At 43.3% G+C, this 12365-nt stretch overlaps 1 protein-coding gene across 1 annotated transcript; it reads left to right on the top strand.

Annotated features, from left to right (window-relative positions):
- The first annotated feature begins 9989 nt into the window (after window positions 1-9989).
- On the top strand, window positions 9990-12068 carry RMI2 (RecQ mediated genome instability 2). Its single transcript, XM_059826532.1, has 2 exons — window positions 9990-10260; window positions 11385-12068. Exons 1-2 carry the CDS (start codon window positions 9990-9992, stop codon window positions 11531-11533), a joined length of 420 nt encoding a protein of 139 aa, XP_059682515.1. The 3' UTR covers window positions 11534-12068.
- The last annotated feature ends 297 nt before the right edge of the window (window positions 12069-12365 follow it).

Here is a 12365-nt window from a genome sequence, read left to right as displayed (position 1 = left end):
CACAGTCTGCCCATTTATACAGAGCTGCAACACAAAGATACAACTTTAGAGCTATTAAGTTGAGGTGCTGTATATTCAGACATTTACAGATAATATAAAAGTGTGAATGAAAACCAGCGAAATGAAAGCCATGATTGAAACTTGTTCTTCAATATGTGCCTGCATGAGAAACGGCTACCAGGAAAGATAAAAGCATTGCTCCTAAAGCATCTGTCTGTAACTTTACTGATGATGAAACAACAAAGCAACAGTACACCCTTTCCTACTCATGTACCAGGAATTTAATGGGGCTTAATGCAAGATTACAGGCCATAAACTATAGTTTGAGATAATTACGAAACATGCAAACCACTTTGAACTCAAGAACAGAAACTTAAACTTTCCCCACACTTTAGAAGTAAGAACTTCATGGCACTGCTTCTTTTATGACTTTACAAGTACACTTTACAAATGTTACCAGTTTGCAACACTCCACAGCTGTGTGACGAAGATTGCAGAAATACTGGTGGAGAGTGCTCTATTGTTTTACAGCTGGGAAGTGCAGCCTTTAGAAGGAAACGCATCTATCTATTTTACAGATCAGAGGATGAATGAAAAAGATTCTCTCATTACTTTCAGTTCTGTTTCCTTTGGCTGGAATTTCTGTTTTCCCCAGCCAGTCATGTCCAGCCAGAATCCAGGGTAGTACAATGACATTTATAAGAAACAGAAGGGAAAGTAGCCACAAGCAAAAGGGATATTCACTGAATACTGCCAGCTTTGAGCACTATTTAAATGAACACTCCTGTGACTGTGAACTTTAGAGATTTTAATAAGGACTATTCCTCCCAGCCTTGATTTTGCAAGTCGCTTATGACCATTACTTGGGCTGATACCAAAGAAGGCTTAAAGTATGTACCATGTCTCAGAAGGCACTGTGTACCTTTCAGAACAGGGCCCAAGTCAGAAGAATCAGGAGATTGATACCAAGGAGTGCTGGTTTTATAGGTAGCATATACTGTCATTTAACTGGGCCAGCCAAAGTATTTTATGAACTCTATCCATGTTGTATATGCTGAATCTACCCTATACACCTGAATGCTTAATTTTACCAGGCAGCGGGGAGCAGTGGAACCGACGAGTGATTGAGGTCAGCCCAGTTGCATTTGAAAAATGTCTGCCCTAAGCTATTAATTCCTTCATCAATATGTTTAACCATTGTTAACCAACCTGGATGGAGGAAAAAAAGGAGCCTGGAGAATATTTTTGCCCTCACCTAGATGTTCACCCAAGTATTTGATTTGGCAGAAATGAGTGTAAAGGGGATTGCATCAAATGATAGTGTGAATGCAATACTGACTGTGCTTCAGCCTCCTTAGTTCCACTGGTGAGTGCTGGAGGCTCTTGTGGTCTGGGGTGGACCGAAACACTGCTGAGTTCCCAGGAAAGGAAGAGCCAGAGGCACCAGAATGCAAATAAATCAGTGGTCTCTGTCAAACAGTAGGTTCAACTATTCAGTTCTCCTGCTGCCTTAAGATCTATGAAAATAATGAAAATGAAAATACCTACCACATCTGTTAGGATTGTTTGTTAGTAATCACAGTATTATCTTTTAAAAGAGTCTAGATAACTTATAGTCAGACTAGAGAGATCTATAGATAAGAAAAAGAAACTGCTTTGTGCCTTTCACTTTCACCCTGCAGAGTTTCTCGTAAATGAAGCTGTAACCGGCAACTGAGCCTGAGTACTCTGACGAGCTTTGCCTTGCAAATCCGAGGTTGCGTGCTGTCCTTTTCCGTTCTAAAGTGTCTATTGCCTGAAATTCATATCTGTCCAAATTGTAGCACAGCTACAGATCTTCAAATGCTCCTGTACAAAATTTGAAATTATTTGAATATAAGTGCTTGATGTTTAGAACGTCAAAACTCCAAAGGTGCAAGCAAAAACATGCACCTATTGGCATGCCTGCTCTGCACAGCCGCTTTATGCTATGTGACATTTGCATGAATCTTAGGCACCATCTACAATGAACTGATGTCTCCTAGTTGGCTCTTAAAGTATTGACAGTTTCTATTTTGAATAACCAAGCACTGTTGGCTTTTGCAATAGATTGCACTACTGCAAGTCTGGTTTTGTGGGCTTGTCAGGTTTTGAAAATAAGGCATACTGGGTTTGCATTTATCATTTATTGCTGCTTTTCATGACAAGCTGAAAGCTTGCTAAGTTTTTGCCTTCAATATTTTTGAATCCCTGAGGAGTCACTTTTTGGTTGTATTTGAATTTCAAGTCCAAGTTTTGTTGTTCAGTTTGGAGGGTTGCCCTATATAGAGCTACATTTAGAAACAACCATTGTGTTGCACAACTATGTATGTTTTAGCCATCTACAAAAAGTAAAATAGATATTTTTATTGTCATTCCTTAATAATTATTTACATTTATTCAGATAAATAAATATTTGTATAGTTGCCTCACTGCAGTCTTCATCACAACCATTAGTTAGTAGAAAGGTCAGGTTATCCATACATAAGAAGTGATTTTAATATTTTCCCTTGAAGTGGGTCCTTTTCACAATTTCTTTGTATGTTCCTCTGGTTCATTTTGTTTTCCTGTTTAGTTCATAACACGAGGTCTGGAGTCTCATTGGAACGAGCAGATGAAAATCTTTTAACACCAGTAGAGCTATTTACCTTAACAGAAACTGAGTACCATGAGGTACTCATGGATCAGTTGTCAGTGATGGTTGTTCAAGACTTCAAATGCCGGCAATAAAAGTCTGACCTTCATTCCATCAAATTCATATTTGGCCCTGCATATTCTGGGCTTAGTGGAAAGAGATGGGTCTTAATTAGAGAGTTTCAATATAGTGTTTAATATAAGGTGCTGTACAGACTACAAACTAGAACCTGTGATTAAAATCACTTAAATCAAGAGGTGGAGGCAGTTTGTGACATTTTATTGTCAAATTATATTTTAAAATGTGACATTTCCATATGAGTCGTAGAGGTCTTTCTAAGCTGTACTGATGAGATGTCTCCCAGCTGGCACATGTAATCTTGTGTCTTTTGATTTTTTAATAAATTAAAGAAGCCTAAGAATGTGAAAACATTATTTCAGCAATTATACATTGAATGTCCTGATTTAGGAAGAATTCTGTGATTTTACTTACCATTCTATATCTTCTCTTAGACCTATTAAGAGATAAATAGGCCTTGTATAGGCCATACAATAACATGACTTTCATTCAAAATTAATGCTACTGTACATGCCAACGTTCATTCTTTCGTGCCAGTAGTTGGGGGAGCGAGCTGCTATTTGTAGATGGTATTGCAATAAATGCATTCTAAGTCCGAGCTTGTAGCTACTTTCATTTTTGAACCTTGCTTTACAAAATGCATGCCATAATGTAAGAAACTGAAAAATCAAGCTTATTTAGGCCCCAGTCCATCTAAGTACATAAAAACATGTAAGTGCTATTATTGAGCAGCTTTAAACAAAAATTTCACTGCTGTTGATTTCCTCTTTATATTATTTTTGCTTTTTCAGTCATTCAGCTGTTTGTTCTGAATTCATGCTCTGCTTCCTCACTGCAGAGAAGCACAAGGCCAGCTGTTCTTTCAGCGATGATTTTAGCTTTTGCTTTCTGAGGTACCAATACCAGTGCCTTCCCGCTCAGCACTTAGCAGTGTTCTTCCCATTCAAGGCCATTTCTGCTCTTCATCCCAGTATTAGTGCCAGCACCAGATGAGTCAGGAGACCAGTTGCTCACAAGCAGTTTCTAAAGAGGATGCCAGTGCTGCTAAGTGCCTGGTGTCCTGTGCAGGATCCTATTTGTCTAGCATCCCCAGCCAATCACATGGGCAAAGCTTTAGTGACAGCTTCACAGAAAATAAATGCAGCCATTTTACATTGAGATTCTCTGATCTCAGAGCAAAATTTGGTTAGTTAAGGACAGTCACCACGTCTGTGTCTTAGGTGATACTCCATGGGAATACAAGTAAAAAACATTGGCTAAAGCATAGGGAATAGTGAGGAGTATTCACTTTCCACACAAATTTTCAGTAGCTAGAAAACAGCTGACTGGTCTGCTTGGCTGTGTGACCTGCAGCTGCCACCAAACCTGCCATCAAATGTTTGTCTCTTGAAGAATCTGCAAAATACTCCCTCAAATAACAACAGAGATGTGAGCTTTCTCCTCTCTGGCTCCCTATGAACTCTTGGAGGCTCACCTCAAACTTTTCTTTTCAAGTAGCTTGATGTTAATCTTAAACTACCAAAAGTTTTTTCCTGAATGAATGCAGGTGTCTGCTGAGTGTGAGGTTGGTATAAAATTCCTGAGTCATTATATTAAAACTCTGAACTCCTTTTAGTCCTGTTCTAACATTTTATTAATTTCAAATTACCTTGATTGGTGGTGGTGTAAACTGTCATGTTTTGGGTTTAAACAAGATAAGGCTCATAGGGAGACATTGTTTCTTTGACTGGACCTGAGAAAGATCTTGCCTGCTTGAAAATTTGACTATTAGTAAAAGCTTCTCCATACTAAGCAGCAGAAATTTATTTCATGAATCTTTGAACAGGCCTTGAACATTGCAGAACCCTGTCAACGTATGCTCTGGAACGGCTGTAACTTCTCAGCCTTACTGGCCTCTATGTGTATTTCTAATACTTGACATCTCAGATTTTAAGTTTTTGAAAATAAAATGCCACTCTTCTGATTACTTTTCTTTAGGAAAATTATTCTGCTGTCACTCCACTGGATGAAGTGGATGCTGACGATGAGTATATTTATGCCAAGCCAGCAGCTGTCAAGGGAGGACACCGTGGTCTGTATTCCCCTACACTGGTTATAGGGGAGTCCTTTAAGCTTCTCGGAAACATCTAATCCTGTTATGAAGTGAAATGAAGTCAGAAAGGCTGGATGACTGAAGTCTCCTAGCTACTGGCATCACTTCAGTCAGGACGAAGATCTAACGCTTTGGATGCCATTCATATTTCCTGTTTAAAAAGAGTTCTTTTTTCTTGGTGCAGGAGTTTGAATAAGCTCATCTGGAAGCCAGCTTTACAGACTATCTCCAGAGCAGCAAGCAATACTGGTAAAGTCAAGTCTATGATTAATTCCTTTTTTTTTTCTTTCATCATGTCATAGTCCTATTCCATAGAATGCTGATTTATTTCAGTTATATACCAGCATATTTATAGCATGGAAAGGAATGAACAGTTGACACCGACTTCTGCAGAATGCGACCGGAGCTCTCTAAGCATTTCCTATAAGTATTCTTTGTAAATGAAATGAGTCAGCTAAGCTGGAGAGCATTGCACTGTTTTCATAGCCTGTAGGCTACCATCAGTAGGGATGTGTGGTGAGTGACAGGAACTGGTTAAGTTTGTGTGATGGTGAAAGCAATGAAATAATTTCTCATGTTAAGGCTGGCTGTACAAGCTAAGGTTTCCACCCTCTCTGTGGAGGTGCCTGAGCCAGATGCTGGTTTTCCTCTGCCACACACTGGGTGCAGCTGTCAGCTCCTGCCAGCTGCAGGAGGACTCTTGCTGTAATCTACTGATTCCACTAAGCATATGCTAACATGCAATGTACAGCATCTGTACTCGGTTCTCAAGAAAAAAGAGCGTGAGAGGGTGCCTTGCTAATGTTTTACTTGATAGCATTTGCCACAAAAGTTAGTTCATCTTGTCTTAGAGTGACTCCCATGCAGTTTTGACACCACTATGGGAGAGGCCAGACTCTTCTTGTTGTTAGTAGTAGTATTATGATGTCTGTCGCTCACATTTACCTGCCAAGTCACTCACTTCTAAAATGTCACTTATTCAGAGCTACCTGCTAACTAAAACTTTGGCAAGCTGCACCTGGAGTTTTCCTGTTTCAGCAGATGACTTGCCTGGCTCCAGGTCTTTTGAAATTGCTGGTTGAACATAACTTAGCATCCATATGCCAGACTGATCAGTCCCAAAGCATAAATTACAAACAGCAGAAGTTCAAGTTAGGGATGTAAATATGACTGGCTTTCAACCCATTAATTCCAACCCATTGAGCCATTAATTTCAAATAATTAAATTCAGTGATGATGAGGTAGCAAAAAAAAATACCCCTGAAGGATGAGGATGTTTTTCCAGATTTCATCCAGCATGTTGGCATGTCAGCATGTCCACATTGCATCTTTCATGCAGTACCAAAAAAATCAGGAATTTTACATTCTTGTGATTGTTTCATATAGTTCTGTGTGCAGTATAAGAAAATAAGCATAAACTAGGATGGATCTCTTAAACGTGAAACTTGACAGTTCTTGTCTGTGCTAAAAGTTGTCCTTCAGTGAAGTTTCATATGAATACCAGGGAAAGGAAGATAGTTTGTCTCAGATCCCTCTTCTCACGTAAGGAGTAATGCATTTTTACAAAGTATTGTTTTCTTATCTTGCTTCTGTCATGCTTAGCTCCTGTATGCTGCTTCCTTTTACTGAAGGAGGATATAAAAGACACAATCTTATCACTTTGCAGTTTACTCTGTGATTGTGGGCAGCCAGTGTCTGCAGGAGATGCTAACACAGAGCAGCACCTGCTAGCAGGTTGCAGAACAGCGCAGGTGGAGAGCTGCCGTGGGCCTGTCCCCATCACACTCAAATTCTCTGAGCTTTTGGGCTGCCGCAGACAAGTGTTTCTATAGTGTCTGTTTTATGGACATTTGTGGGCCATTCTGACACTACTATTATGATCCATGTATTTAGCAGCTCCACGCTTCATGACTTTTCTTCCATTCATCTGTGGAGATCTGTGGAGATCAAATATTTAAAAAATACTAAAATATATATGCAAAAAATAACCTTGATTACTTGGATTCCAAATTTAAAAAAAAAAAAGTAATGAAAACAAACCAAAACTTTTTTTGAAGTCTAGTTAGTGACTTCTCAGTACTAGGAAAAACTGAGAAATAAGACTGAAGAAACTTTTCTGTACACATTAACTAATCAACTGGGGCAGAGATCTTTTTTAAAACTCTTTTGGGTCTTGAAAGACTGTAAAATATCAGAATTTCTGGCCAAGGCAAAGAAGGATTTTTCTGATTGTGTAATACCAGCCTTTTACCAAAATTAGAGAGGGGAGCAGAGAATTGCTTCCATCTTAAGTAGTACTGTCAGTGAGAGTGTGAAAAGGTATGAGCTGGACAGAAAATTTCAAGTTGCTGCTTCTTTGGAAATCTCTTTTCATGGAGATCTAGGGTCAAATTCTTTTCTAAGTTCTCTTCACACCATACCAACAAAACAGTGCCAGGGTAATTGAGGGAGACCTGGCTCCTGCTGTGCTTTGGGCTATCTTATCTATGATGTGTAGTCTGACCTTTTCTTACCCATACTGCGACAGCATTTCACATGCACGTCAGCATGAGGAATAATGTCCTTGAAGATTGCTTTGAAGAAAGGCGTATATTGTAGTAGCAGGCAGAAGATTCCTTCTTTTTAATCCACGCAAACCAAAACTCTGTCTCATCCAGCATGCTCTCAGAAAATGTGCTCAAGTTTAATCCAGTGTAATTTACAGCCTGTCAGCCACCAACTCATTGCCTTTTCCAATTGTGTGCTGAGCTTCCTCTGCTACCCTTAAATCGGAGGATGATCGCTGTGGGATCATCTCCAGAAAACAGTCTGTTGAGGCATCAGACATTTTTCCTGCAGCTGCAGAATGTGTCTGCACGCTGAGCTGAGCCAGTTCTTCGATAAGACCTTTGCAGATAGTTCAGTATAACTTTGCTTTTTACTCAAAGATAAGGATTTTCTGGTTTAGGAAAACAAATCCATTCCTTGGTGCAGATCACCAGTGCTCCTGCCCTCTTCTCATAACACAGTTTCTTCGAGGAAAATCTTTTAAAAGGGACCTTTTAGTCTCTCCTGCAGATTACACTCTTGTAGGGGTCTTGCCTTCATCTGTGGATTTAATGGCTTAATGAGCATTAGACCCTCCTATTATACAGTAACAAATAGGAATACAATACTTTTATCAATATTTGGCACAATTAATTTTTTTAATGTGAAACTAAATATTGATGCTGTCAAGTGACTGCAGCTTAGGGGCATAAATTACAAATATTCTTCTCCTGTGAGCCTCGCTCAAATTTTGCTTTCATATACAGTAACCACCTAATGTCTTTCTATTCCTGTAAGCCATATGATTTGATTGCCAGATTACATGATTCTGTATTGTGCTTAGATGTCAGTGTTTTTATTGTTATTACCAATAGTATCTTTTATTCTTACTGTAAATGGTAACAAAGTTAACTGCTTCCTTACACTATAAAAGGAATAAAGTCCCATTTACAGAATGTCTCTAAACAAAAAATGTCTCTGGAAAAAAGATACGTTGAATAAATAATTCATAACATGATGGGTGAGTAGAAAAAAAGGTCTTTTGATGTATTTTGCTACTCAAAACGAAACTGGATTTTTTAAATAAAGTAACTGGCTATCTAAATGGAGAACAAAATCTGCTTTAAAGGAGAATGATTGCAGGGGAGTCAGCTCTCTATGTATTTTTACCTATTTTACACTTTTGTAGGTAACACAGAGCTTGAGAAATTGAGGAATCCATCCCCTTGATTTTCCTGATTATTTTCTTTTTTCTTTGTTCCATTCTCCTGTTTTTCCATTAGCTTATTTCTTGGCTTATTTTCTAAATGAAATGACAACCCACCCACCCAAAGGAAACCACAACATTTCAAGGATTTCAGATTGCGGCAAAGCGAATTAGCCTGTCTGAAATATAAACAGACAGCAAATAAATTCTTAAAGGCCTTGGAATTACCAAGTCTCCCAGCTTAAAGCCGCCTATACTTTCAGTGTGTTATGCTCCATATTTCCACATAAGTATATACAACAAAAAGATATCCTGAAAGCATCCCTGAGAAAATCAGCATGTGCATTTTCTTTTTTCTCACAAAACCGGAGGAGGATCTTCATCAACTGAGCAGTAAACCTTAAGTGATCATTTCTTGCTAAGTAGTGAAGGAACACCTTGGAAAAATATCTGGGGTGGCTCCAGCAGCCTGGGAGGAGGCCTGGGCGAGTCTTGCTCTGGCGTGACTGGGGTGGGGGCAGAGAGCAGGACCCGGTCTGCAGGGCGGCTGTACTCCGACGAAGTCGAGACACAGCAAAAAGCATTTTCTGCTCAAACCGAACTATTGAATCAGATTTTACACTAGGTTTTGCACATAAAGGAGTCAATCCTGAATTGAATTCAGGTGAAATGAGAACCACCTGGTCTAAAACTCTGGAGAGGCTCTTAGTAAGTTCTGACCGGTGGAAGAGGGGGTGCTGGCCCAGAGCTGCCTGGTGAATTGCGCTCGTTTTTCAGGAAGTCACCGATGACGGCCCCAGGAGCAGCTGAGCACGGTGGCCTGCTGGGAGCAGGTAAACCGCCTGGGAGTAACTTCTCTGGTCCGCAGCTGGCATCAAAACCGGCACACCTGTGCCAAGTCCTTCATCATCCCTATCAGCTGTTTCTGTTTTTAACGCAGGAAGCTCGGCGGCAGACGTGCTGGTTACGTGAGGCGACGTGGAAGTCCGGGAGAACAGGGGTGTGTGCTCCCTCTGCCCTCACCAGGTGAGTGGTTTATGCGGGAGCAGAACAAAGCGGCGCGGGGGGCACGGCTCAACGACACGCAGGAACAAGCAGACTGCTACTCCCTGTCTTTACTGTGAGGTAACGCAGCCGGCCGCTGCCCCGCCGCCTCCGCGCCCCGAGGCCTCGCCGGGGCCGGTCCCCGCGTTCCCCCCACCGGCGGCGGCGGCCGGGCGGCGCCACGGCTCTCCCCCCACAGGTGGCGGCGCCGGGGCCCGCCAAGCCCGCGGCGGCCGTTGAGGCGCCACCGATGTCTGCCGCTGGGGCGGGGCGGGCCGCGCGCCGCTTCCCGCCCTTCCCCTCCCTCAGCGGCTGCGCGCCGCGGGCACCGGCCTCCCCTGAGGCGCCTCGGGCCGCCCGCGGCAGCGGCGGGCTGCCGGCGAGACGGCATGGCTGGGGAGGCGCCGGGGCCGCCGGTGAAGGTGCTGGCCGCCCAGCTGCGGGGGGCCGTGCGGGGCGCCGGCGGGACGTGGCAGCTGGGCCGGGCGGAGGCGGGCCGGGCGCCGCTACGCCTGCGGGCCGTGTGGATGCAGGGCACCGTGCTGGAGGTGGAGCGCGGCGGCGCCCGCGGCGGCTCGGCCCGGCTGCAGGACGGCAGCGGCCCCTTCACCGTGCTGGGTGTGGAGGAGGTGCCCAAAGGGCGGCCCTGCCTCAGCGCAGGTACCGGCCAGCGGCGGGGGGCGGGCACTGAGTGGCCCCCGGGGGTGGGGGCTCCCCCCGGGTGTCGTGGGGCGCTTCCCCTCCCCGCATTTACGTTACAGCAATTCAGCAGATTCCCTCCTGCCCGTCGGGTGCCTCGCCTCATGCCGCGGGACCCTGGGGGCGGTGTCGCTGCCCGGGTGGGGCAGGCTGGGGGGCGTGGGGCACAGGCAGGGTATGCACGCAGCCGCCGCGGGCGGTGGGCGCACCGGCACCCTCCCGCGTACCCCCTGGGTGCGGGCCGCCGAGCGCGTCCTCGCTTGCACCGTGGGCCATCTCGTGCCGCTCTCCTGGCCACGTGTGGGCGAGGCGTCTCGTGCCCGCGGAGGTAACGGTGCTTCCTGCGCCGGGCGCTGGGTGCTCCCGTTGTCCGGAGGCCTGCACGGGCTACGTGGGGTGTTAGGAACGGTTCGTGCCTGGGGGGCACGCTGGGCTTGCGCACTGCACAGAGGGCATGCTTCACACACACCGTCCTTCACAGAAGAGGTATCCTGAAACAGCTGTGCTGCTGTAGCAGTTACAGAAGGAGCAGCATGTGCTGCCACAGGGGAGTGTGTTTGTGGTTGTCGGTACAAAGACTTGCACTGCCTTCCCGTATGAGTTCTGGTAAGGATAGGGCCTGTTTTCAGTTCTCCACAGCTGTGAGTCTAAGAACAAGGATAAGGATTTTTCTTTTTTTTTTTTTCTTTTCCTTCCCTTCACCAGTACTGTTAATTCAGCTGGAGAAGTGCTGGACTGCAGCATCGCAGGAATTGTGGTACAAAATAGCCACATTGATTAATTTTCAGTTTTCTAAATTGTCCTCCCACCACTTGCACGGCAGTAGGAGGAATTGTGTGCTGGTTTTGACTGTTACTGTATGTGAAAATATAGTAAAATCTATTGTAAAAGTGGTTGTACAGATAATGAAGCCTTTTTCTGAAATTTAGTGCTAAGCAATCTTAGTTCCTTGAGTTTTCTTGCAAGTATTGGCAGCTTTAATTCAAACTGTTTAACTGCTTGGTTTTAAATATTTTGCTTTCTGAATTAAAAATAAAATGAGAATAAAAGGGTTAATTAAATTTCATACTTGCTTGTTTTTTTAGGGAAGTACGTAATGGTGATGGGTGTGGTGCGGTCCTGCTGTCCTGAGCCTATTCTTCGAGCAATAAAGATGACAGATCTTTCTGAAAACCCCATACATAAGACTATGTGGAGCCTTGAAGTGGAGGATTTGCACAGAGTCATCCCCTAGATACTTTTCCTTCTGCCTAAAATAACTGGAAATGTGGGGTTTTTTTGGTTTTTTTTTTTTTGGTGCAGAACATTGGGCCGTTCTGTGTATTTGTGGTTTCAAACAACCACCAGTTACTTTTGGAGTAAACCGAAGAGAGAAGTCAGGCTCAGAGTCAAGTGGAGGGATCTGTGCATGTCTGATAATCATCACAGTGTTTATCTCCTTCACGTTCTCCTTTTGTACCACTTATTACCACTTGTTATATGTAACACTTATTTGATGCTTTCTGAGTAACATGTCTCTGCTATCAAGAATACTATGTTTCTACATGTGTTAGTTGCTGTTTCTAGGAACGTGTGTTTAGATAGTCATTCCTATAGCGGTGTATTCTTGGCAGCAAGAGTTGCACAGAACTCCTGTTACCAGGGTGAACTCAATACGTGGAATGAAGGCAAAATGTGTTTTAGTCCATTTAGATTGCGGTTGGAAATAACATCTTCGCCTGTGTTTTCTCTTTCAGTAATAACCATGTCAGTAAACTCTACTTGTAAGACAGATGTCTCTTTCTAACTTTAAGCAGAGTCTTGTACTTAGAAACCAGAGAGGTATTTGTGTTTCTGAAATACTGAAAGCGGTACAGTAATAACCCATGTGTTCCAGTGAAGTGAAATCAACTGAAAAGATGTGATGCAGGATTCCCTGGAATAGGTTCTCCAGGTTCAAGATGCAAATACTTTTATCACCTCATGAAACAAGCTTGCTGTGCGTAAGTGCATTTTTCTCTTTGAAGGTTTCCTTTCTTGTTCCAATGTATGCTATTTTTAGTCGTTTAAGTCATTCTCAAGTATAT

The sequence above is a fragment of the Gavia stellata genome, chromosome 18 (assembly GCF_030936135.1).
Source record: "Gavia stellata isolate bGavSte3 chromosome 18, bGavSte3.hap2, whole genome shotgun sequence".
NCBI classification, from domain to species: Eukaryota; Metazoa; Chordata; class Aves; order Gaviiformes; family Gaviidae; genus Gavia; species Gavia stellata.
This window is presented reverse-complemented; position numbering and strand designations above follow the sequence as displayed.

What these genes read in the sequence shown, in the direction of transcription:
- RMI2 (XM_059826532.1), top strand. Translation starts at nt 9,990, where the DNA reads ATGGCTGGGGAGGCGCCGGGGCCGCCGGTGAAGGTGCTGGCCGCCCAG. An exon ending in GCGGCCCTGCCTCAGCGCAG is followed by an intron (nt 10,261 to 11,384) that starts GTACCGGCCAGC and finishes TTGTTTTTTTAG; the next exon opens with GGAAGTACGTAATGGTGATG.